The sequence below is a fragment of the Aythya marila genome, assembly GCF_965140915.1.
Source record: "Aythya marila genome assembly, chromosome: 11".
Classification (NCBI taxonomy): domain Eukaryota; kingdom Metazoa; phylum Chordata; class Aves; order Anseriformes; family Anatidae; genus Aythya; species Aythya marila.
In genome coordinates, this window is record NC_139052.1 from 19,926,972 (window position 1) to 19,951,793 (window position 24,822).

At 55.6% G+C, this 24,822-nt stretch overlaps 1 protein-coding gene across 1 annotated transcript in view; it reads left to right on the plus strand.

Moving 5' to 3' along the window:
* The first annotated feature begins 17,189 nt into the window (after positions 1-17,189).
* Positions 17,190-24,822, plus strand: part of SMAD6 (SMAD family member 6) — a 32,745-nt gene continuing 25,112 nt past the window's right edge. Inside the window, exons 1-3 of the mRNA XM_082769229.1 lie at positions 17,190-18,456; positions 20,891-20,947; positions 22,147-22,224. Coding sequence (XP_082625355.1) covers positions 17,697-18,456; positions 20,891-20,947; positions 22,147-22,224 — 895 coding nt within the window. The 5' untranslated portion in view covers positions 17,190-17,696. The remainder of the gene's footprint in view (positions 18,457-20,890; positions 20,948-22,146; positions 22,225-24,822) is intronic.

Consider the following 24,822-nt stretch of genomic DNA (forward strand, 5'->3'; position numbering starts at 1 on the left):
GTTGCACTGGGTATCTAACGCGCCCGGGCTCATTGTGTTGCATTTATTTGGGGCTTGTTTTGCTCTTCTCTTGCTGGGTGCTTTTCTTCTGCTCTTTTAAAAAAAAAAAAATAATAATTCTTGTACTTGTTTTCTTTGTGCTTTCCATGGAGGAACTGTACGCCAGTAGTTTAGCAGGGAGATGAGGGAGATGTCACTTTGAGTTTGTGTCCGATTCCTTTCAGCTTGCCAATTTAACAAGCTGTGTGAAGCCAGAGATAAGTCGGAGCGGTTTCTTAAAATGCACAACCCATGTGCAATGCATTGCTTAATGCAAACTAGAAACGAGCAACATCTGGGGGAACTGATGGGCGGCACGAGCTCTCACATCCTGCTGTCTCCCAGCTTACGGCTCTCTGGGTCTGGAGCATCACCTCCTCCAGCCAGAGGAGAGCAGCCAAAAGGGTGTCCAGAGAGGAAGAAAGAGGAAAAGATCCCCTTCTGGCACGCCTGCTGGGTGGCAGCCTCCGGCTGCAGCTCTGCACGAGCTCTGCTGCAGGTTCCGTGCCCTGCTGGTCACAAGAAGCCTTATTTCTGCATGGGGTGCGCCAGGTTTCAGAAGCAGCTCTAGAATGTAGAAATCTCCGGTTTCACACCCAAAAGAAGCGGGGTGGCACGTGCTTGCTGCAGGAAGCTTTCTCGAGGGGCGTCACAGCCGCCTGTATGTCCTGGGCATCCCATCCAGTGCTGCTGCAGGCAGCGTGGGCCATTTGCTCCTGGGAGCAAATCCGAAAGCCAAGTTTAAACACGCAGACCACTGTTTATGTCAGTGAATCACGCGTGCCTAGGACCTGATCCTGCTAGCTCCAGAACATCTCCTGGGAGATCTTGAGAGCTCTCAAGTCCTTCCTGATAATGCAATTATCCTTTTTCAGCTGGAAGGCGGCAGCTTGTTGTTTGGGGAATTGCAAGAGAGGGCTGCGTGGTTTGGGCTCTGCTTATGAAAACCCATTAGGGGCTAGCTCACCCCATTAATTGCCCAAGTAGCACCTTGCAACGTGCACAGATGTGCACAAACAAGTGGTTACATGAACAACAGCTGCAGTTAAACACACACCTTAGGTGTGCAGCCACGGGTTGTTTCTGCTTGTTTGCCTGCTGCTTATATCACGGGAAGGGTTCGAGGAGCTGCCTTCGAGACCACCACGGCTTGCAGCAGAGGACCCCATCCCCGTGGGAGATGAGGAGAACCGGCGTTACTTTTGTCCCACCACACCACTCATTTCCAGCCTGGCTGAAAGCTCAGCGCTTCCAGGGGCAGGACTCTCAGGGACTTGTATGCCCTGGTTTGCTGTAAGTCATTGGGCACCTTTTCCTTTTTATTCCTCCAGAAGAAATCGTGATGGAAACCTCTGGGCAAGCTCTGATACAGCCAGCACCAGCAGAGTCCCCATGCAGCGGCCGCAGCGCATACCTGTGCTCAGGAGGTTTTATCTCTTCCTTTCACCCCACCTCCCGTTAGTTGCTTGGCAACTCGAACAATATTATTGCACACGCACAGGTGACATTACCTGCAGTTAGCCTTTATTTATCATTTTCACTTAGCAGATTCAAGCCCTGCCATTTTGAAGGCTGCGCACGGGGCAGCTGCCAGGAGGGAGGTAGTTCCCAGCGCCACGGCAGTGAGTCACCTGCCTACACGCTCAACAGGATTAGGCATTTCACTCCTTAATGCCTAAATGGAAGGTCATTAAAACAACACTGTGGTTTGGGGAGGATAGCAAGTCCGTAGCATGCTTGTTTTGGTGGCGAGTGAGAAGCTTGGTTTGAATCTGAACTGGTTCACGCTGTCCCATCCGGGCTCTGCCCGGTGCTGGAGGCTGCAGCCAGCCCGTGCTGACTCTGCTCTGGCTTTCCTGGGGCCAGCCACGTCTCAGAACAGCAGGGACCTCGCTGGGAGCCTTTGTGGGTTACGTTCTGGTCCTGCCAGGGTCTGCCTGGAGAGCAGGAGCTGGTGGTGCCACGGGCAGGCACAGGAGAGCCTCTGCTCCAGGAGCACGCAGCCCTCGAGTCAGGTGAAATAAGGGATGTGAGGCGCTGGGGAGAGACTGAGGCTCGAGGGAGTTGTTTCATGCAGCCCTTGGTCTCTGCCTTTTCCAGAGGGAAAGCCCTTGGTACTCCCCCACAGCTCTGGAGGTAGAACCTTTTCCATTTATTGTGGCAATAAAAGTAATTTGCTCCACCAGGAGCACATGGTTTGGAACAATCTGGGTTCCTCCAGATTTTTGCCTCGCGATTGGATTCCTGGTAACAAAAAGCACAGCCTCCAGTTCAAGCTTTTTCTGACATGATATTTCCATCCTGCCCACTGATCCTTTGGTGTTGTCTCTTTTGAGCTTGCGCTTTGGCTTTTCCCTCAATGCACGGTGGCTGTCACAGAGCCTGCCACACGCGCTGCCCCGTGCCTGCTGCCCCGCTGCTAGAGAGACAGCTGCTGAGCTCCGCTTTTTGCAGCTCCTGCTATGGAAGCAAGAGCTTTTCTTAAAAGACCAGGTTAAAACACAGCAGATGGATGCTGGAGAAGGCCAAGTGAAGAGTGATCTCCTGAAGTGAGGCCGGAGGAGGGCACACGGGAGGCTGGAGCAGCAGCAGCGGGGCTGGCTGAGCCGGCGGAGGGGCAAGGACATGGGAAGCGTGCCCCAAAAGCTGGGTGCTGCCACCGGGTACAAAGCCCCTGCAACAGCTTCAAGAAAAAACACCGTGGAAATTGTTTTCACCCCTCAGCATCCCCATATATCTGAAATCAGTCTGTGTCGTGGATGCCAGCTCTTGCTGCAGTGCGATGGAGCTACGAGCAGCGCACAAGGGCAAAGCCTCTCGCCACCGTGCCAGCCTCCTATCGCCGCGGCTGGAGCCGAGGGAGGGATGATGAAACGTGTTCCTCTTTAATCTGCCGGGATTAGGTATGTTTCATTGCTCACTGGGAAGAACCTTCCGCGGGATCAGTGATGTTAACAGCGACTAATCTGATGGTGCCAAAGCAAGTTCCTACAAAGCAGTCACATGAAGCTGGGGGAAGAGGCAAAGCCCGGCTCCGCGGGGAGGGACGGCGAGCGCTTTCCCAGTCTATCAGCTGAAATCCACAAACAACACGCTTTGAAGGCCAAAGGCAAGGAGAAATGACGATAGGGAAGGCACCGGCCAAGCAACCACTTAAGAAAAGAGCAGCAGGTAGAGGTGACCCACCACAGGGGCAGCCGTGGGGTTTCCTAACGCCATCCAAAGGCAGCTGCTATGTCGAAATGACACTGCTGTGCCTTCGTGTTGAAGGGGATGCTAGCAGAAAATGAAACGGGTAGCTATTGGGGGATTTTGAGTGGAAGAAATGTGTCATTTTAAAAATGGCTGATTTTTAGTCTCGCTTCTATTTTGAGAAGTGGGGAGAAGGGCAGGTGCTACTTTCTGGTTTGTGAGTGCTGGGAGTTGAACATCTGGCTTGTTCTGTTTCTTGTTTCACCAAGACATCTCTTAATTTTATAAACTGTAAAAAGGAAAAGGACTAAGCCCCTCTGATCTTTCAGAAATCCATTCCAGGATGGTACCTGTACTCGGTGTTCAGCCTTCTCTGTTGGTCTCACCGCTGTGCGTCATTTTTGCGTGCGTCCCATTCCAGAATTGTTTCTAGACTCCGGCCTCAGCCTCTGTAGCACAGCTCCAGAGAACTCAGTGGCTTCAGGTGTCACTTGGAGCAGGATCTGGCAGGCAGCCTTCGTCCTTTTCTGCTTCCTCTGGAGCTGTGGTGCTGTCTGTAGGTTGGGTGCTGCATTTTTCTTCCCTGCTAAGGCCAGCATTTGGCTTGGAGCATCCGCTGCTGGAGGAGAGCGACGTGGCCTCCTCGGGGATGCTCTGCAGCAGGAGACACAGAGAGGAGAGGGTTCAGGAGTGAAATGTGGTTCCTTCTTCACAAAGTGAGGCCAAGGCACTGGCTTATGCATTCAGCAAGAGAATCGGAGGGTGAACCCCACGGGCAGCACCTTGTTCACGAGGTGGGTGCCAGGCAGGGAAACTCATTCCCCCCAGAAAAGTGCCCTGCGGTTTTTAAACACCACTTAAACACAAATTTTTGTGTGGCTCCTCTGTTCGAGAACCTGTTCACTCCTTCTTTGCCCTCTGCCCTTGGTTTCCATCCGTAATCAGCACAGCTCCATTCCCTTGCCTTACTCACAGCTGGTGGCCAGCTACTGACAGACACCGGGAGAGACTTCAGCAGGACAGCAGAGGAGGAGGGCAGCGGGACAGAGGAGAAGGGCAGCAGCACAGCAGGGAAGTGCAGCAGGACAGCAGAGGAGATAGAGAAGAGCCAGGTGAAGACCCCGGCCGAGCACCAGGCAGGCAGGTTCTGTTCCTTCCAGGGAGCGTGGGAATTGACCTCTCAGCCAGGGTTGCCCGGGCAGTGGGATGTTGTTTCTTTTCACCACTGGTGTTGTGTTTTCGTGAGTGGTGATTATGACTTACATGTCTTCTTCCCGTCCCGGCTGATAAAGATATGATAAACAGAGAAAGTGGGATGGCTGCAGCTCTCCAAAGTAACCTGGAGCTGTGAAACACCAGAGAGGGTTGTTCATTATAAAAATAAAGCGTGGAGCTATTCCCATGGCAGGGAGATTTCCCTAGAAATGTTCTTCATCCCAAAAAAACCCACCATCGTCCGGCTCCTGCCTCTCCCCTCCTCTGACTAAATATAAAATATTCTTCACGTGCCTCATTCCGCTGGGATTCTGCAGTGGTTTGAGCAGAGCTGTTTTTTTTCACTGCCATATTTCAACATATGCCCCTTATGGCAGACAGCAATGTGCCTTTCATCAGTTTTAGCTTTTTGCTTAATTTTGCCTATGGAGGAAAAAGAAAAAGCTGTAAACATCCCTCGGACAGGGGTGCTGAAGTCTGAGATGAGTTTGGGGATTTACAAAATGGCACAGACCTTAGCAAGGCATCCACCTAATGGCATCTTCGAGATCCAGCAGTTTTATGAAAACATCAAATCTGGGATAAAAATGGATTATTGGCAGCTCCAAAGTCTTGGGGAAAAGGGTTGTTCTAGTTCTGAATTTAAAAAAAAAAGAAAAAAAAAGTGGTTTACAACTTTTCTGAGAACTGAGGCTTTGAACAAAAATGTTGTTTTGGTTGAATGCATGGTTGGATTTGCTCTCAAAACTTCGCAGCCTTTTAAAAATAGAAAGAAATGTCATTTAGAAACGGAGATTATTTCACCTCAAAGTACCAAAACGTGTCATTTCGAAACACTCGAATTCTCTTCTAATAGAAATGCAGCATCCATATTACGAGGAAGTGACCGACCTCGGGCTGGTGCATGTCTGAGACAGCTAATTTTGGATCTTTAGCTTAAAATCACTCATCTGGGTGGAGGAGCCTATGACCCATCACCAGCGACGTCTGCGGGAGCGAGAGCTGGCGCTGGGCACCAGGTAGGCTGCGAGGCAAATTAACTCATTATGCCACGGCTCGCCAGCTCATTTTGCTCCCTTTGAACACCACGAGATTCCTCCTTGTTAGTCATCACTTCTGCAGTTGGGCCCAGATTCTTTCTTAAGCATTCACATATTTTATGAAGTTAGAAAGACTTTCAAGTTGCAAAAAACCCTGATGTTTTTTATGAGGTTAACAATAAACAGGCCGAGCCCGAAGTGTGCGCAGTCCTCGGGTGAAACCCGCACCAAATTTCCACTGGCCTCAGCACAGAGGAGCTGGAAGGCCACGCTTTCACTTCCAGATCCTGCAGGGATGGTAGAAAACAGGGTTTGTACTGAAGCTGTGCTCGCAGATGAAGAATTGTGGAGTTTTTTAGGGTCACTCAGAGCCTGCTGACCCACAGCCCATCCGCTTGGTCTGGACCTGCTTTGGTTTATGGAGGAATTGTCGTGCTCCAAATGTCCCGGTGGTATCCAGGGCTGCGGGGAACTGGCAGAATCTTCCTTCAGGTGCCTTTACTTTTGAGGCAGCTCAATTTTTACTCAATGAAAGGAAAACCCTGTAGCTGCCCGTGCTAAAGGCACCGCAGGGAGAGGAGCTCCAAAGAAAGGGCTGGTGCTGAGCGATCCTCATGCAAGGGCAGAAGGTTTCCAAAATCTTTCCAAAAGCTTCATAAAACACCAAATGAATCTTCAAGCATTTATTGAAAGCAAAGTTTGAATGTTAATTCCCTCTCGCACATCGGCAGCGATTCTGGAGATGAGGAAATGAAACCACAAACCCAGCCAGTGATCTGCCCGGGGCCTGGGCTGTAAATCAGTCTCTGAACTCGCGAGCTGCTCGCTCTGCTCCCCCAGCTCCTCTGCTGGCTCTGCCGTGCCCCCACGACGAGGCAAAGGGCTGCTCCTCGTGCGCCTTCCCCTGAGTGCCCAGGGAGAGCATTCAGGATGGGGCTCGATGGCATCCAGACATTGGTGATCCTCGGGCAGGTTTTCACAGATTTGTTCCTGTTGCCATCCTCGCTGTCCCATATGTTCTGGGGTCTGCCTCTGTGAGTTTCAGCCCCAATGTTTGATTCGAAGGGCGGCTCTGATCCGCGTCCTCCAGCCCCGCTGCGAGTGGAGGGGCACAGGAACACGGCAGCTGCCCCTGGGGATGGCTCAGGAGCGGCGCAGGCAGGCAGTGATTCTCTCATGCTAAGGGATGGATTTCAGGCCCCGGTTGTGCAGTGAGGGGTGAGCCCTGCAGCTACCCGGCGAGCACCAGGGAGAGCCCCAGATGTTGTCCCATGGAGCTGGCGTGCCTCGACTTCTGCTCCCAGCTTGTGTCTCCGTGCCCTTATCGATGAAAACACACCTGAATTTAGTTTGGTAGGGAGTTCTGTGAGATTACGGGGAAGAACAATCGGTGTCAGGAGTTGTGTGCTGAAAAAGGAGATTTTTCATCTATTTTTAACGTCCTTCTGATTTTGCCCAACTCTTTTGTGATTTCTAATCTGGGTGGCCCAAGCCCTACGTGCGCAACCAGTGCCACCAGTGGCCACCAGTGCTCTGGGTGCCCCAGTTCTCCTCCGGGTGACAAACTCACCCATTTCTATTTCCTTTTGCATCAAGCAGAGTGAATTAGAGGAGCCGTGTCCCCAGCGAGCACCCGGCCCCGTGGGGGTCCCCAAAGCACCCCGGTGCCGGGCTGGCTCCATCCCTGCTCCGTGCGGGGCAGATGTGCCGCCGGGGCCGCGTGGGACTCTGCAGATCGCTGGCATTACGAGTTGTTTACCCCGTGCTTCGAGCAGGATGCTTTCCTTATCTGCCAGCGGAGTAAATTCCCCCCGGTGCTGTCATTCCTGGCCCGCTCCTGACTCCGGCGCGGCCGAGCGCTGGCGGTGGCTCTGCGTTATCTCCGGGCTGCAGCGAGACAGACCCAGCCTGCAGCAGCCCCGGGCTCTGCAGCGCGAAGCCCGACGTCTTCAAAGGCGGAAAATTGCTCTGTAATTTGAATCTTTAACAGCACATGGAAAAATCTACAGGAACTGGCCTGTATCATGTCTCCGAATGGCTTCATAAATATAACACTGAGGAATTTGGAGACTCTCGTGTGTGTCGGTGATGGATGTTTGCGTTCTGAGAAATGCGTTTGCTGCCTTTCCCTATCTCTCTGGAGCAGCTCTAACCTCCTGTGCAGCTCCTTTGCCCGTCCCCTGGGTACCTCCAGCCCCTGCCCCGTGTCACCAGCATCTCAGCAGCACCAGAGGGCAGGATTTAGCCCGTGTCACCAGTTTTCCCGAGCAGCGGGCTCCGGGGGCCCCTCCTGGGCCACCGCTATTGTTGTCGAGCCCCGAGCCCCATCTGCCCGAGCCCCAGAAGCCACATGTAGAAAGTTCAGATAGAAAAAAGCTCGATGGAATGTATTTATCTGAAAACAATAGTGTGTCTGGATGGAAAAATCAGTGTTTTACACCAGTCATGTGGTTGCTATTAATGGTTTCCAAAACACCCAGAGGTACTCGATGTGTTAAGTACGAGCAGGCAGCGGCATTTCGCTTGAGAGGCAAAACGTGCATCTTTGCACCCAAAACTGCCCTTCTGCTCCTGCCCTGCGTTGGGGAATCGCCCGTTCCCCAGATGTGCCAGCGGGGGCTTCAATTCAGAGCCTGAGCCTGCCACAAATCTGCAGCGGGGTGTTCAGGGTTTCTCCTCCATCCCCTTCCTGGAAGCAGGAGAGCGCCAGGGAGGCGCAGCCGGAGCCGAAAGCGGAGCGGGCAGCGCGGGGCGAGCTGGAGGCTTGGCTTCCTCGGCCACAGCTCTGCCGCAGCCCCGGGAAGCGAAGATCCGCTGATAGCCATCGAGCAAGGATTTCCATTTTTGGTGCGAGCTCGGCCTTAAAATAGACAGTCTTCGGCGAGGAAGAAACTCTGTTGACAGAACATAGGGAACATTCCTGCAGTGTACTTTTGCCGAGGACTATCTCCGTCTTTAATCTCCGCGCCGTTTCCTGCAGGTCTCCTGGGCCCAGCTTCCCTCTCATTGTTAGTGGTGCCTTTGGAAATGACCTCAGGCGGTTTGCAGCAGCCTGGCGACCCACGGTCAGAATGACTAACCCGGCCTGTCTCCATCCCTTGGACATGTCCCATTGACTAAATAAATGACAGGCACTGACATGTGAATAGAAACACAAACAGCCCGACAAGTGAAATCTTAACTCTTTGTAGCAAAGAAACCGTCCGGGAAGCAGAGGGGAAGGGCAGAAAGCTCTCGGCCAAGCGGAGGGGAAGGGCAGAAAGCCCTCGTTGGGTGGGCAGAGGGGAAGGGCAGCAAGCCCTCGCCTGGCAGTCACAACCTGGCACGCCGAGGGGCGGCTGGCCGGCCTCTCCCAGCCGCCCAGGACACACGGGGCTGGGGCAGCCAAGCGCCGGGAATATTATTTTTAATTGTTGAAAATTGTTTTCCGAAGCTTTTTATCTCCGCAGCGCTCTAATTAAAAGCGCAGCTGGGTGTCTGCCTGCCTATTTGCCTGTCTGGCTCGGGCGTGAAGAATTCCAGCGAGCTCTGGCAGCAAGGGTTAACAGCCTGAGCGCGGCTGCGACCCCACGTTGTACCTACACAGGTTGTACCTACACAGGTTGTACCTACACAGATTGTAGCTACACAGATTGTAGCTACATCCCTCTATCCTGTACCTACAAGGAGCTCTGCAGCCAGCCACACGTCAGCCTGCTATGGGGTCCACATGTGCTGATGCCTCTCCTAACGTCGGGGTCCTCTGACCCCGACTGCACCCCAAATTGGGGTCCCCACTAATGGATTTCACCAGGATCCGTCTTGCTCCCCGGGCAGCCATCGCAGCCCGGGCTGGGTTTCGGGCCCAGACTGGCTGCCTTTGAAATCTAACAATAGTCTCACCAATAAGAATAGAATTAGTGTTAATAAGCTACATTTGTGGATTTTTTTGGTCGGAAAAGTAGGAAAGTATTCTCTTTAATATAATCAAAATGTATTTTAAACGCCGTAATTACAATAATTAATAATGCTGCTTAGCAGTTATTAGCACTCAGTGCATTGTTAGGATGTCTGCGTTAGCTAAGGCTTAATAATGAGCTCCGTATAAATCCAGAAGAAGAAAATAATGATACGGGGAGTGGTTGCAGCGCTGTGGTCTGAAGGCTTCTTGCTTTAATGTAAGTAACAAATAATTCCCTCTGGCTCCCAGCATTTGTGGATAAGGCCATAAAAAAAAAAAAAAAAAAAAAAAAAAAAAAAAGGGAAAAAAAAAAAAAAAAAGGAGGAAACCTCAGCTAATAAAAATGCCACCCTTGCTTTACGGCTTTGGGAGAAACGTTTGTTGTTTGGCTCACGACGATATTTAATAGCTCGTGTCGGGGTGGTTGGTGTCGTTCCTGAGCACGCATCTTGGGGACGAGGGTGCTGGGGCTGGTCCCCCTGGTGTATGGTCAGGCGAGGTGATGCGGGAGCTGCTAGGGGACAACCTGGCTCTGGGAATTTATTTCTTTATGCAACACAATTCATTTTCTCTCCTCCCAAATGCTTCTTCTCATTAGCTGTAGTTCGGGCACCGACACGGGAGCGGAGGAGCCGCTGCTCCTGGGTCCTGGTGTGGGTTTTAGGCTGGCTGCCTGTGTTACAGCCAGCGGTGCCAATGACTTCAGGGCGAGCTCCTTTCCTCCCTAATCCCGCTTTCCATTTTCGCATTCTTCTGCGTGAGCAAGCCCTGGAGATCCTGCAGCCCGCCGCCAACGGAGACACTCAAAACACAGCTTGAACACAAAAAGCGATGTTGCCCTGGTATTTCAGTAACGACTGCCCCTGGCTACCTCCGGTCCAGCCTCAAAACAGAGAAGTCACTCTTCTCCTCTGCCTTAATGATCCTCACATCCCCATTTCGAGGTTGCAAGAAATCCAGGGAAGGACCCAAGCAGAGCGTGCCGGTCCCACAGCCCCATCCCAGGACCCCTCTGGAAGCCTGCCTCCTGCCCAGCCCGTGACTCAGCCCCCATTTCTATTTCTATTCCCACTTCTGTTCCTCCTCCTCTGAAGTTTTGGTCGGTGGCAGCAGCTTTTGCTAATGTGTCTTGCGGCTGCTGTCTCCGAGTTATTATTGGAGATGACTGCGAAATAACAGTGCTGCTCTTTAAGCCGCTCCTGCACCGCTGCAGAAAATATTTCCCCGCGCCGTGGTAGGCAGCTCCCTGCTCCAGTGACTGGCGTCTGCTCTGGAGCAGCCCAGACGCCAGGCACTCCAGCAAAGAGCTGCTGCAACAGGACAAATTGCCCAGGGCAGCAGATCTCGGCGAGGGAGAAAAGCCAGCAGCCCAGCCTGTCTGTCGTTGTGTTTTCTAAGGGAGAAAAATTATCTTTTTACAAGCCTGCCCTAGTTGGCTCTGTCCAGCCCTTCCCAGAAAATGCCGTCGTAAATAGAAGAGCAAACTGGTGCACAAACGGACAGGTTGCCATTTATATCTGACCTTTCTCAGCTCTGCTTTGATGTCTTCGTCAACCTATGCTTCTTCCTCGTCCTGCCGCCCCGCGATGTGAGCTCCCGCTGCTCGGAGAGCACCGCCGGGCGCACCGAGCCCCTCGCAGCTGATGGGCCATTACCGTCCCCTTTGGACTTCCACCTCTACTCCCTATTTTTTTTTTTTTTATTTTTGCCTTTGGACCGTCTCCAAAGGGAATAATCTTGTTTTAACGCTGCCCTCCCCGGGGAGCTTCCAGTTTTGTGTTTGCAAATCGTGCGGGTAGATGTGGGTATAGGGGCAGAGATACCCCGCAGAGGTGCTGGGCTCGGTGTCGTCCTCGAAAATGGCAATGCACCAAAAAAAAAAAAAAAAAAAAAAAAAAAAAAAAAAAAAAAAGTAAAGGGCAGTTTCAGAACTGGGTGTTATCTGCCTGGAAAAGAGTCCAGCAAGGCAGACTGTCTCCACAGGCTGCTGAATAAATGCTGATAAAGAGGACAAACTCCTGTGTTTGTTCTGGGCGGTGTGGTTTTCAGACGCAGCCTCTGGTGGGTGAGGGAGGCTGCAGTTCCCTTCCTCCTGAGCACAGCGTCTGTGCTGGGAGATATTGCTGGGCTCCTACAGCCAGCACGGGACAGGAGGTCAGTGCCAGGGACGTGAGAGCTGAGGCTGAGGGGGTTTCTGCGAGCTCCCAAATCCCCAACCCGCCCTCGTGCAGGTGGATGGCTGCTTTCAAGCCGTGCTCACGCTGCAGCATCCCCAGAAGGGTGGCTGCTGGTGGCTGGCCACCAGGTGGGATGCTCTCCTGGTCTAAAGGCTCAGGAGGCAATGTCCTCCCCCTGTCCATCCATGTACCTCCTTTTATTAGGCTGTGGGTTCAAAAGGGCGCTGAAAATCACTGTCGGTGGCATCAGGAAACACACTGAAAGCTTCAGTGGCAGCACCTTAACAGCAGCTAGGAGGAAAATTAACTCTGTGCTAACTGAAACCAGGACACACAGGAATACCCGAGGATGTTAGCAGTAGTCCCTCGCCTCCCTAGAGGGTTGGGAGAATAAATACGGTGATGGTGAATTAACGGTGCTGGCGTGTGGGCAAGAGGGGGAGCATCAGGAGGTGGCCAGAGGGTTGGGAGCTGGCTTTGAAGAGGTGGCTGGAGCTGGCTGCTGAGCTGGGTCTCCCCCCATCCCCAGCACCTGCAATCTTGCCAAGGCTGTGCTGGGTTTTATGGAGCTTCTGCTCGAGTGTGCTCGGAGAGAGGCGATCGCAGCACCAGGGGGACCGGCAGAAGATGCTGCTCGCTTCTCGGCTGACGTGGGGGATGCATCGGGCTCATTTTGAGTTTGTTTTCCTAAAAAAGTGAAAGCAGCAGCACAGGGGATAGCCCTGTACTCATGGCCCTTGCCTGACAGGTGGGTTAAATGCTTGGGCTTCGACTCAAACCGGGGACCTGAACCCAAGACCCCACATCCCAGATGGGCACTCACATCTCCAGGCTGGAAATTGGACTCTCTTTCCATGGATAACTGCTTAATTGTGTATACAAACTGGCCCAGATGTTCACAGAAGGGATTTAAAAACTGGGCTTCTCCTGGGATGGGAGAATTTGTGTCCCCATGTCCCCGTGTCCCTGCTAGCAGCCAGGGGCCTCTCCAGGGGCCGGGAGCCCTGCGGATGGGTGCCATCACCTGCAGGTGAGGACCTGCTGGGAGAAGATTTTACCCCGTGGTTTTGACTAGAAACCCAGGCTCGAGCCCAGGCAACCTCCCCAAACAGCCCTTCGTGGAAACGGATAGGTTGCTACAAAAAAAGAAAAAAAAAAAAAAAGAAAAAAAGAAAAAAAGAAAAATTTGGTTTTGCCACACTGACATTTTCTGACAGAAGAAAACATGTTGTCAAAAGCTTCCCGACCGCTCTGCTGGGAATGTGCTCTTTGCCATCAGTCCCCAAGGCTGGAGCGCTGGGGTGTTGAAATGTTACTACAGCCCTGGAAACTGTGAGTCAGCTCGTCCCACCCACAGGAGATACTCGTGGGAAGGGCCTTGCGGAGCCCGGAGAGGCGGCAGCCGCAGCGCTCTCCTCGCGGAGCTGCCATTAACCCGTTCTCATTAATTGCAGGTCGGGTAAAAGGCATCGGTGGGCTGATTCGGTCCAATTTTGATCTTTTTTTTTTTTTTATTTTTTCCCCGTTTATTTTTATTTTTATTTTTTGCAGCTTCCATTCCAGCCTGCCCCGAGCAGCCTCGCTGCTGCGTCCCCGGGTCACCCCCTGGGTGCCACCACGGCACGGGACGGGGCCGCCTGGATGAAAGGTGCCCGAGCAGATTTGCTCTCTGCTGTACCCACGTGCAGGGATTTCCATAATTCCTCGTGCCAAGAGGAGGCTGGGGCGGTGCTCTCCCACCTTTATTTACCCCTTTACTCTGCCCAGCCCCTGCGTGGGGACGCGGGCACGGATCGGTGTGCGCCGTCCCCGCCAGCTCCCCACCACCGCGGGTGGTGAAATGCACGGGACACTGCAGCCAAAATGGGGTGGAAAGGGTGAAAATAGCAAACACAGGCTCCAAGCCCCATGCATAGTGGTGGGCACCAGCCTCCACGTTCCCTCGATGCCCATCCTCTGGGCTGGGATCACATCCTCAGCCTGGAGCATCTCCAGAAGCCGAGGCCTGGGAGCGCTGAGCCCAGCGGTTGTGAAATTCGCCACGAAGGAGAAGCCTTCAGATGGTTTGGGGTTGGGTTTATCCAAAGGCCTCGCTCTGGTTTTAGCTTTTTCCATCCTGAAGACCGTCCAGGGTCCTATCACGGTACGTTGTGGCGCAGAATATAACACCAAAAGTCAGCCTGAGCTGGAAAATCGCCGCGATGTCATTAAAACAAACAAAATGGGACATTTCTGGTGCTGTCAGAGTTTTATTTTTTTCTTTTCTCTGGTTCCTTTCAAACTCAGCTTCCAGCAAAACCAGCCTGGTTTTACGAGGCCTTTCAGCTCTTGGCAGAGCCCCCTGCTCACATGCAACACTTGAGCCGTGGCTGCTCCAGCTGGGTTCAGGCACTCGGTGCCCGTGGGCACGGGGTGAGACGGGGCCATGGGGGGTCCCCAGCCTCTGCTGCCCCCTGCTCGGGCCACCCAACCTTCAGCACCCAGCACATGGGGTCCCCACCTCGACCCCATTTTCAAGGTGATAGAATGACCCAAGAACCTAACTAAGAGCTTTTTATATGGCGATTTTTAGTTTTGTGTTTTAACCTCTGCGCCTTTCTCTTTGACCAGAGAAAAAGAACTGGAGACCAAGGAGCTCGAAAATTGGAGATTTTCATCATGCTCTGCCCTGCTGTTGCCTTTGACTGTTCCTCGCCGTGCCCCCTCCCTGCTGTCGCCCCATCCTGGCCACGTTTTGGCTCTCGGAGGAGGTGAGTGCCGGGGCCCTCATGGGCCACCCACGGTCCTCCGGGCCCACGAGGATTTGGCTTTATATAGCACCTGGGAGATGCATGTCAGATAACGCTGGCAGGCTTTCAAAACCTTCTCTGCAGCTTTTGTGCCAAGACCTATAGGACGCGTTCCAGAGCATCTCGCAGGAATGTTTGTTATTATGGCAGGCCAAGAAAAAAAGAGGGGGGAAAAGAGGCAGTGCGGGAGCACATCGCTGTTAATTACCAAAAATCCTTTAATAACCGACATTACTATAAATGATGCGTGCATTACGGGGAGGACAATTGAGGGCTCTGTTTTTCTTGCCCCGCGTTGGGGCGTGGAACAATGCCCCCTTGTTGCCCACTCCTGGTGAAATTGGGGTTTCTCCATCCCGTACCTGCGCCCGCCGTGAAAACCCCATTGTTCATCACCCAGGGACAGGCAGGGATCCTGCTGGGTCCGAGAGCTGGCAAATCCCAATTTCTGCTTCCACACCTGAAGCCGAGCCCTTTCTGCAGCCTTTCCGTGCCTCTGCATTTACCTTTGTCCCACCAGCACGTGGCTGCCCCGGCTGGATGCTGCCAGGTTCCTGCGCGGAGCTACGAAGGCGGTGCCGTGGGGCGCACGCTGGGGCACCCACGGGCTTCCAGCGGGGCCATCACACGACCTTATCTCCACACAAAGTCCATCAGGAGGTTTTTTTGAGGAGGTTTTAAGGTTTCCATAAGAAATTGGATTCATTAACCCAAAGCTCGCTCTCAGCTGTGCGGGTGCAGCCAGGGCTCCGGAGCACCGCAGGTGCCAGCCCTGTGCTGCAGGAGCTGCCCAAAATTGCTGCTCAGAAACCTGCCCAAAGCGGGATTTACAATATCTCGGTTGACAAATTTTGTTAATTTCTTTCTTTTTTTTTTTGCTTCCTGGAGTTATCCGGGTGCTGTGAGGCCGGGCCGCCAGGTGAAGGTGCCCCACTGCCCGCTGCCCTTTGGGGGCACCTTCCTGGGGCTGCTGCGGGGCCATCACCGCATCCCAACTGCTCGATATCCCCAGTAAATCACGGGGTATCCACGGGATATCCCCATAAACCACGGCATAAAGGTGCGGGGGGATTTTTCTTTTATTTTCTTTTATTATTTTATTTTCTTTATTATTTTATTTTCTTTATTATTTTATTTTCTTTATTATTATTTTCATTTATTATTTTAATTTATTTTCTCTTATTATTTGATTTTCTTTTACTATTCTATCTCCTTTCATTATTTCCTTTTATTATTTTAACTTTCTTTCATTATTTTCTTTCATTCTTTCTTTCATTTCATTCTTAATTTTTTTTTCTTTTCTTCCATACCCTTTTCCATCCCTTTAATTTCTTCCTTTGACTTTCTTTTGTGCTGAAACGCCAAATTCGTGCAGGGCAGCCCCCCCCCCCCCGTACCCCTCCCGGTGCCCCCACCGGGCCCTACCCGGGGCACGCCGCCCCCCCCCCCCCCCCCCCCCGCCCCTCTCCCAGCGCTGCCGCGGGCGGGCACAAGGACCCAGCGCGGGCCCCGCGGCGCGCCTTTCATTCACGGCCACGCCGCGGCGCGCGGAGGAGGGCGGAGCCGGCTCGGCTGAACAGCCAATGGGAGGCGGCGAGGCCGCGCGTCACTCTCCGACTGACCAATGGGCGCGCTCCGAGCCTGAACTTTTGCCACGGCGGACGAGTCGCTGCAGCGCGGGGGCGTGGCCCGGCGCCGCGGCTCCGGCGGGAGGGAGGGGGGGGTGGTGAGGAGGAGCGGCGTTAACCCTTTCGCTGCCGGAGCGCCGCCTTGACCTACTTTCCCCGGGGCAGCCCCCTGGAACCCCCCCCATATTCCCATTCCCATTCCGTGCTGCGAGGAGAAGGAGCTGCGAGGAGAAGGGGCTGCGAGGGGAAGGGGGCGAGCGGCGGCGTTACGGGGGGGGGAGACGAGGGATGTTGGAGCGGGGGGGGGGGGGGGGGGGGAGCGTGTTGGTAAAAAAGAGGGCGCGTGTCCCTTTAAGAGCGCGGCCGGCCGAGCCGCTGTTTGCGCAACGGGCGGCGCGGCGCGGGGCCGCCGGAGTGTCTAGACTGGCACATGATGGGCCGCAGCCAATCGCGCCGCCGCTCGCCAGGGGCCCCGCGTGCGCGCCCGAGCCACACAAAAGCTCCGCGAGGGCGGGCGGAGCGCGGCGGCGGCGGCAGCGGCGGCCCCGGCAGCCGGCACCCGGCGGCCCGAGCCCAGCCCAGCCCAGCCCAGCCGAGCCGAGCCGAGCCGAGCCGGACCCAGCACCCAGCGCCCAGCGCCAGCAGCGCCCCGCCCGCCCCCCGGATCCTCACCGCTGCCATCCATGTCCTGAAGCCGGCGTCTCTAGTTCCCAGCCTTTTTTTTTTTTTTTTTTCGCTTTTTAATTTTTTCTTCCGTTTTTTCCCCTAGTTTTTTCCTTGTTTTTTCACGTTTTCCATTTTTGCTCCTTTTCCCCTACCTTTTTTACCGTTTTCCTTTTTTCCCCCCTGATTTTTCCGGGATTTTTTCCCCCTAATTTTTCCCTTTTTTCCCCTGATTTTCCCCCTTTTCCCCCTAATTTTTCCCTAATCTTCCTCATTCTTCCCCTAATTTTTCCCTAATTTTCCCCTAATTTCCCCCTAAACTTCCCCTAACTTCCCCCTTTCTCCCTCCTAAATCCCCCTTTCCTCCCCCCTTCCCCTCCTTTTTTTTTTTTTTTCCTTTTTTCCCCATTTTTTTCCTTTTTCCCCCCATTTTTCCCCCCATTTTTTCCCCCATTCCTCCCTCCCCCCCCCCACATCCCCCCTTTCTCCTCCCTAACACCCCCCCAGGCCTCCTCTCTCCCCCCCCACCTCCCCCCTCTCCCTTCCCCCCGGTTTATGCTCGGCCTCCCCCCGGCCCCGTCCCGTGCCCCGGGCCTCGCCGCCGCCGCCGCCGCCCCCTTCTCGCCGCTCCCTTCGCGGCCCCGGCGCGGCGGCGGCCGATGGCGGAGGGCCCGGCGGGGCGGCCGTGAGCCGGGCTCCGGGAGCTTCCCCGCGGCGCCGTCTATGCCCGCCCGGCGCCCCCGCCCCGCCGCCCGCCCCATGGTGCAGCCCCGCCGCGGGCCGGGGGCGAGTCGCTGCGCAGGGCTGTGGCGGGGCGCCGCACGGAGGAGCCGGGGAGCGGGGCCCGGCCGGGAGGGGGCTGAGATGAGATAGAGGCGGCGGCCGGCCGGCCACCAGCCCCCCCCCCCCCCCTCCCCTTCCCCTCCCGTCCCCTCCCTCCCCTCCCCTCCGCCCCGGCGCCACAGGGGGCGGCGAACGGCGCCGCCGGCCCCCGGCCGCCCGCTCCTCGGCGTATGTTCAGGTCCAAACGCTCGGGGCTGGTGCGGCGCCTCTGGAGGAGCCGCGTCGTGCCCGACGGCGACAGCGACGGCGGCGATGGCAGCGCCACGAGCGGCGACCGCGAGCCCGGAGCCGGAGGTGAAAACGGCGAGAAAAGCCCGGAGCGGAGCCGCCCGGCCCTAGGGAGCTGCGGAGGGGCCGGGGGAAGCCGCGGGGGCCCCCCGATGGCGGAGCGCCGGGGGGGTCGGCACCGCCGGGACGCCACCGAGGGAGCGAACCCGAGACGCGGCCGGGAGCGCGGGGGGCGCACGGTGACCTGCTGCCTGTTCGGGGAGCGGCAGCCCGGAGGAGCCCCTCGGGTCGCCCCCCCGAGCCCCGACGGCGGCGGAGCCGGTTGCGGGGCCCCCCCCGGCGGTTCCCCGGAGCGGAGGGGCCGCGAGGCTCGGTCTCGGCTGCTGGTGCTGGAGCAGGAGCTGAAGGCCGTCACCTACTCGCTGCTGAAGCGGCTGAAGGAGCGCTCGCTGGACAGCCTGCTGGAGGCGGTGGAGTCCCGCGGGGGGATGCCGAGCGGCTGCGTGCTGGTGGCCCGCACCGAGGTGCGTTTGGGGGGCCAGGCGGCTCCCCCCCACCTCCTGCTGGGGAAACTTTTCCGCTGGCCCGACCTGCAGCACCCCGCCGAGCTCAAACCCCTCTGCGAGTGCCAGAGCTTCGGCGTCGCCGACGGCCCCACCGTCTGCTGCAACCCCTACCACTTCAGCCGCCTCTGTGGGCCAGGTGAGAAGCGGGGAGGCGGGGGGGGGCCGTGGAGTTGGGGGGCAAGGGGGTGGTGGGGAAGGAGGGCTGGGGTTTGGGGACGGGGGCCTGAAGTTTGGAGAGGGGGGCCTGAGCTTTGGGGAGCAGTCCTTGGGGTTTGGAGAGGGGGTCCTGAGCTTTGGAGAGGGGTCCTGAGCTTTGGAGAGGGGTCCTGAGCTTTGGAGAGGGAGTCCCGAGCTTTGGAGAGGGGTCCTTTAGTTTTGGAGAGGATGTTCTAAGCTTTGGAGAAGGATCCTGAGCTTTGGAGACAGGGTCCTGGAGTTTAGGAAGGAGGATCCCGAGGTTTAAGAGGGAGTCCCAGAGTTTGGGGATCCCCCACCCCAAATTACCCCACGCCCGGCCAAGATGGGACAGGCAGCGGCGCTTGTGAGACCCACGCAGCAACCCCCTTTCCCCTATTTTTATTTTTTTTTTCCTCCCCCCCCCCGCGGAGGTCCCCCTGCTATTTAGGTGCCGAAGGGGCGATAATGTGCAGTTTGCATCCTGCTGGCGCCAGCCTGGCTCGCCGCTTCTCGGGGCGGCCACGGAGCCGGGCAATTACCGCCGCGCCTCCAGCCGCAGGGCCCCGCGCGGGGCTGCGGGACCGGGGGGGGAGCGGGGGCAGCCACAGCCCCACCGAGCCCTGGGCTTGGCTTTTGGCTTTGCCCCCTTCTTTATTTTTATTTTTTATTTTTTTTATTTTTTTATTTTTTTTTTTCGATGCGGATGGAGAAACCCCGGAGGATATCGGAATCCTGCTCACGGTCCCCTTCTTGGCAAGGGCTTTGATTTTATTTATTTTGCAATCCGGAATCCTGCCTCGCTTTGCATCACTTGGTTGAAAGAAACTTCTGTGCTCGGCACGCAGCGCCGGCGCGCTGCTTCCCCCCCCCCCCCGAAGATCGCTAGAGGCTGGAAGTAGCTTTTTGCTTCGATTGGAGGGGATGGGCGTTTATTTTAGAAGCGGCCAAAGTTTCCAAGCCGCCTTCCCGCAGCGATGGCTTTTTCCCAGTGCTCTGTGGCTGCGAGCCCCGGGCGCTTCTGGCGCGTTCCTGCTCTGCAAGGGGGTCCCTGGGCCGGGGGCCCCCCCAGCTCCAACTCTGCCTCTACTGGGGGAAGGCAGCGGGAGGCCCAGCACGGCCCTGGTGCCGCCACAAATGGTGCTCCTGCTCTGGCCACGGGTGCGCCTTCATCCCCAAAATCCCCCGGGGGTGATGGGATGAAGCAGCACAAGAACTCAGCCGTGTTTCGAAGAACCGCGCCGTGGCACCGGGTCCGGCTCTGGCAGGGGACCTGCTGCTCCAGGGCTGGACGTTGGCTCCGTTTCCTGCTTGTGTGTTGTTGTTTTTTTTTTTTTTCTTGGAGGCTGTTAAGAGCCCTCGAGGAGAGCATCTAGCTGCTGGCAGCGTGCTTGGTTAGGGCCTTTCGGTGCCTGTTTCGGGATGAGGATGAGGAACCTTTCCTTTTTGAGGGGTATTAATTGGGCAGAGGCCATGCCAGAGCACCACGGAGGGGATGCTGACGTCGGTTTTGATGAAATAACCCCAAGGGAGCTGCGGTCATTACACTGAGGGACTGGTCTTCTGCTCAGTGTGGGAGCTGAGGAGCGCACGCTTGTTGGAGAGGCCTGGGGTCAGCGTCCTGCCTCCGAATTTCCAGTGCGGCGCCTCCCCAGCGTCAGCATCAGCCCAGCACCAGCCCAGCTGCAGCAAGGCCGAATTCTAGAAGGAGGTCGTGATTGAGAAGAAAACCCCACCTCTACCCCAGAAAATGATGGAGGACCTTCCCCAGCTCGTCGCGTGGTCTTTACGCTTCCGAGCACAGCAGGAGCCAGATCGCTGACCCGATTCATCCAGGCACTTCTGGGGACTTGCTGCGGGCACGTGGCTGTGGATGTGCTGCTGCTGAGCACCGGGCACCTTCACGGGGTGAAGGACCAGGAGAGGACCAAACTGAGGCCCCCGTGACCGAGTCCCCGAGCAGCCAGGTGCTGCTGGACACACCAAAGTGACTTCGGTGGCTTTTTGGCCGAAGCCAGCCAGCCCTCAGCATCGGTCTGTCCGTGCCAAGAAAGGAGCCTCTCGTCATCACCCAAAATCCCATTTTTTAGTCTTTGTAATGTGGAGTTTTGGGAGCTCTCCCTGGGTCCCCGCACGTGGGTTGGAGCCGCCGTTGGGGTGGCCGTGCTGGGAGGCAGGACGGCCACGTTCCCAGCCGTAATGTCTGCCTTGAGAGGTCAGGGCTGACCCCAGTTCTGCAAAGACATGGACGAGGCTTGGTGTAGAGTTCCTAGTGGGTTCCCAGTGCGAGTGGGCTTTCCTCCGTTGTGTTTGCAGCCTTCAAAGCGCTCCTGACTCAGAAGAGATTTCATTTATAGACCGAACACAACACTAACGCAAACTTTCCTTTTTTCCAGAGTCTCCACCACCTCCTTACTCTCGGCTGTCTCCTAATGATGAGCAAAAGCCACTGGGTAGGTGCCTTTACCTCTTCTGATCTCCTGCAGCTCTCGTGGTGCAGCCCCGGTGCCGGTTACCGGCACCTCGCGGTGGCGCAGCGGGCAGCGGCAGGGATTTTCTGCCTGCTCATTACTTCTGAGCAAGCATCAGCTGACGGGCTTCGAGCGGTAAACGAAGGCCGGTTTATCATCCCAAATTGCCGTGCAGGCGCATGCAGATTTCCCCAACTGAGCCGAAGCCCATGGGGGCGTAATGAAGGGTTCCCGGGCGCCGTATTTTGTCTGCGCGCGGGTGCCGGAGCGAGGGGGGCGTGGGAGCTCCCGGCTGCGCCCCGGCCGGCTCCTGCCCTTCCTGTGCTCGTTAACCCGAGACGCAGCCTCTCCAAAAGTTGCTGCTCTGTAATTTTGGAAGGGCATTTTGCTGCTCCTAACGAATCAGAAAAGCTTTGGAAAGGGAAAAGCCCACCCTAGCCTTCGCGTGCAGAGCATCCTGCGAAGGAGATTTGCTGGTCATGGGTTGCTTTTGTTTTCCTTCTCCTTTTTTTTTTTTCTTTGTTAGGTGTGGGAAAAAAGAGAGGGAAAAAAAAAAAAAAAAAAACACAACCTCGTCCCTCCCTGTTCTCCCCACTGCGGGGTAATTCCCTTCAGAAACTGCTGGTGCTGCAGGGAGGGATGGTAGGGAGCGACACGTGACTTGGTTAAAACAACAGCCAGGGCCTGAAATCTGCTTCATTGGCTTGTTTGATTGGAAAAATAATAGTTAATCTGTGAGCAAACAGTTGAGCACTTAATTAGAGGGGTGTAAGCAAGAGAGAATAACAAAGACTCTTAACTTGTTAAAACAAAGTTTCCTTCGCTTCAGCAAAGAGGAAGGAAGGAAGGAAGCAAGAATAAACAGCTTCAAGAATTTTAATGGCGATAATTAAGTATAGTAACTATGAATTGTTTAGAGGCTTAATGTAACCTTATCCAGTAAGCACCAAGTTCCTACTTGTTTGATCGACTTTGCTGCAGTTATTTCTGTGGTCGAAGCGATTCAGACTTTGCACGGTGGAGGTACAAAGCTAAATGCTGCTTTCTGGCCCAGCTGAGAGTTTGTGGGGAGCTGTGGGCAGGGGATGGGAAGCAGGGGGGCCCTGGGCACGCACGTAGCGCTTGCAAATGCAGGAGGATTAAAAACTGGGCTTTTTTTTTTTTTCCCTGTCTCTTTGCAGATCTATCGGATTCCACGTTGTCTTACACTGAAACAGAGGCTACAAACTCGCCCAATGTCACACCCGGAGAGTTCTCAGGTTGGCAGGCGGTCGTGCTCCCGGGGAGCTCGGGGACTGGAGGAGGAGGAGGAGGAGAATGGGGAGGGGGGGGTTTGTGCTGCGCCCTCCCTGCGCTCGGCACAAACGGGGAGCACGAGGGGCAGCCGCTCAGGGCGGCTGCTTGGAGATGTCTGGGCTCCGAGGGCTGCGATGAGATGCTGCTGGTGGTGGCCCTGTGTGGCCACGCGTGTCCCTGGGGTAGCCACGGACCTGCTGTCCCCACCGGGGTGGCAATGGGGCTGTTTTCCTTGCAGTGCTGCCGTGCTGAGCTCGTGGGGTCCGCGCAGCACCGCCTGCCCTCCCTGCTGCAGCCGGGCCCTGCGCTGCAAGCTGCAGAGCCGTCGAGGCTTTGCTTAATGAGGCCCTGGCTTTGCTCTGCCCCACCCCTGCACCTTTTCTTGCATTTCGTGGTGCGCAGGCACCACCAGAGGCGGTTTTGCCTTGGAGCAGAGGATCAGGACTTGGATCCGCGTGGCGCTAGGGCTGTGCTTGGTGGTTGAACCTCTCCGGCTGGGGCTGAGCGCTGTGCGGCGGGGAGGAGGAAAGAAGGGACCCGTCTGTGGGACCTGCTTTTTTCCATGCCAGGAAGGACTTGGTGTGAGGCAGGGCCTGGCAGATAGGTTTGGGGTGGACAAACCCACCGAGCTATCCGGGGCGGAGCACCTGGGTGGGTTTGGTGCTCACTGGGGCCGGTGCAAGCAGACGGGGTGGCAGTGACTTGGCTGGTTCGACAAAACCCACTCCTGAGGATGCTCAAGCCTTCAAGCATCATGGCCTGGTGGTGTTGTGATCGCATGGCACGTGGCCCCGTGGGCATTTTTGGGGGATGGTCTCCCTGGGAGGCTCCCCAGTGGCCACGGGTCTGGCCGTGTGCGTGCCAAGTGGCTGCAGCAGGGGAACAATTGATAGGAGCACTGTGCCGTGATAAACGTGTGCTCCCAGCGCCCAGCAAAACATCTCCTGGGCTGGATCCGTCCCCGTAAAGCTCCCCGTGCCCGTGGCTTTTATTGTAACTTGATAATAGCCATTAATTACAGCGGCGGAGTTTTAAAAGCAGGGTTCCTGAGGATGTAATGGTTTAGCTTCTATCACAGCTGAGTTCTTTATGGGACATCTGGTGGGTTTTCTGGGCTGGAAGGGAGATTTTAACTTTTACTCGAACAATATAATGATAACATGTGACCAGGATCGGGCTGAAATCGGATCCCTGCTCTCCCCCTGCGTGGTTTCAAATGGTGTAACTTTTAATAAGAGTCTGGGGCTGCGTGATTTATTTTTCCCCAGCGCTCCCGATTGCTGAAAGAGGATAAGAGCCTCACTGAAGTTAACCCATACTTGTCATCGCTGCAGAGTAAAAGGAGAAAAAAAAGCACTTAGGCCATGGTCTCTGTGCCACGTTTCGGTTTGTTTATTCTCCATCCTGACTTATTTAGTGGGTCTGTGCAAACGACACAGGAGGCACACGGCCTGCCCTGCCCGCGCTGTGTGTACCGAAGGAAGGAACTGTGCCTTTAGCTCCCCTTCCAGAAATAAGGGCGTTTTGGATCCAGCATCAAGCCGCTACTATTTATTGCTCCGGCTTTGATCATCAAAAAGGCTTTTCCTCCGAAAACCACAGAATTCAGTTTGGGGTAACAAAGAGAGCCATTCTTGTGCTGTCGCTCGTTTGCTTGACGGGCTTCTAAACGGGAAGCTTTAGCGTGAAGTAGAAAGATCATCTCAGAAACTGAAAATGCTGTTTGAAGTTGGGCCTTTTCATGGTTACAACGATGATCTTTACCATCTGAAAGGCTGAAGCCTGAGGTTTGGGCCATGACACGGGGCTGTCTGCCCACGGAGAGTGGGTTTTGGGAGCAGGTTGGGAGCGCTTCTTGTTCCTCTGAAAAGTGCAATGGTCAGGAAGGGTCTGGGGTGGTGTGGGAGGCACTTGGAGGTCTTTGATCCCAAGTTTCCAGCCGTGGAGTTGAAGCAGCACCACGTTTAGGCACACAGGAGTTTGTCGGGTGGCCTCTGGTGTGCGTTAGATTTACTGGTGCAGCCGGCCCCTGGGGATCCATCGGGGCTGGTCCCTGGGGGATCCGAAGAGGAAAACCTGGGGTTTCGTGGTCCTGTGCAGCCCAGGCAGGTTTCTGTGGGCAGGCTCTCAGGGCCGAGCAGCCACGTGGGGACACCCAGGTCACTGCCCCAGCCTGGGGCTGCCGATGGTGGCTCCGTGCCGCGGTCACCCAGGAGGGGACGTCCCCAGCCCAGCTCGCCGGGACGGGGCTGGGGAAATACCAGGGAAAGGGCAAAATCCAGCGAGGCAGAAACAAAGCTCAGCCCCGTGACTCATAACTGGTGGAACATTTGTAGTAATTTCTCTCTCTTTTTTTTTTTTTTTCCCTCTTCCCCTCAGACTTGGCTCCTCCAGCAGTGCCAAGAAGCTGCTGTACCCGTTCGACTCGCCAGGCTTGCAGAGGGCTGCGAGGCTCTGCAAACTGGTTCGGGGTGCAGCGAGCAGCCCGGCCCCGGGGGCTTTGCCGTTCCCTGCCTCCCCCAGGGCTCTTCCTCACCCCAAAAGACCCCGTTCCCCATTCC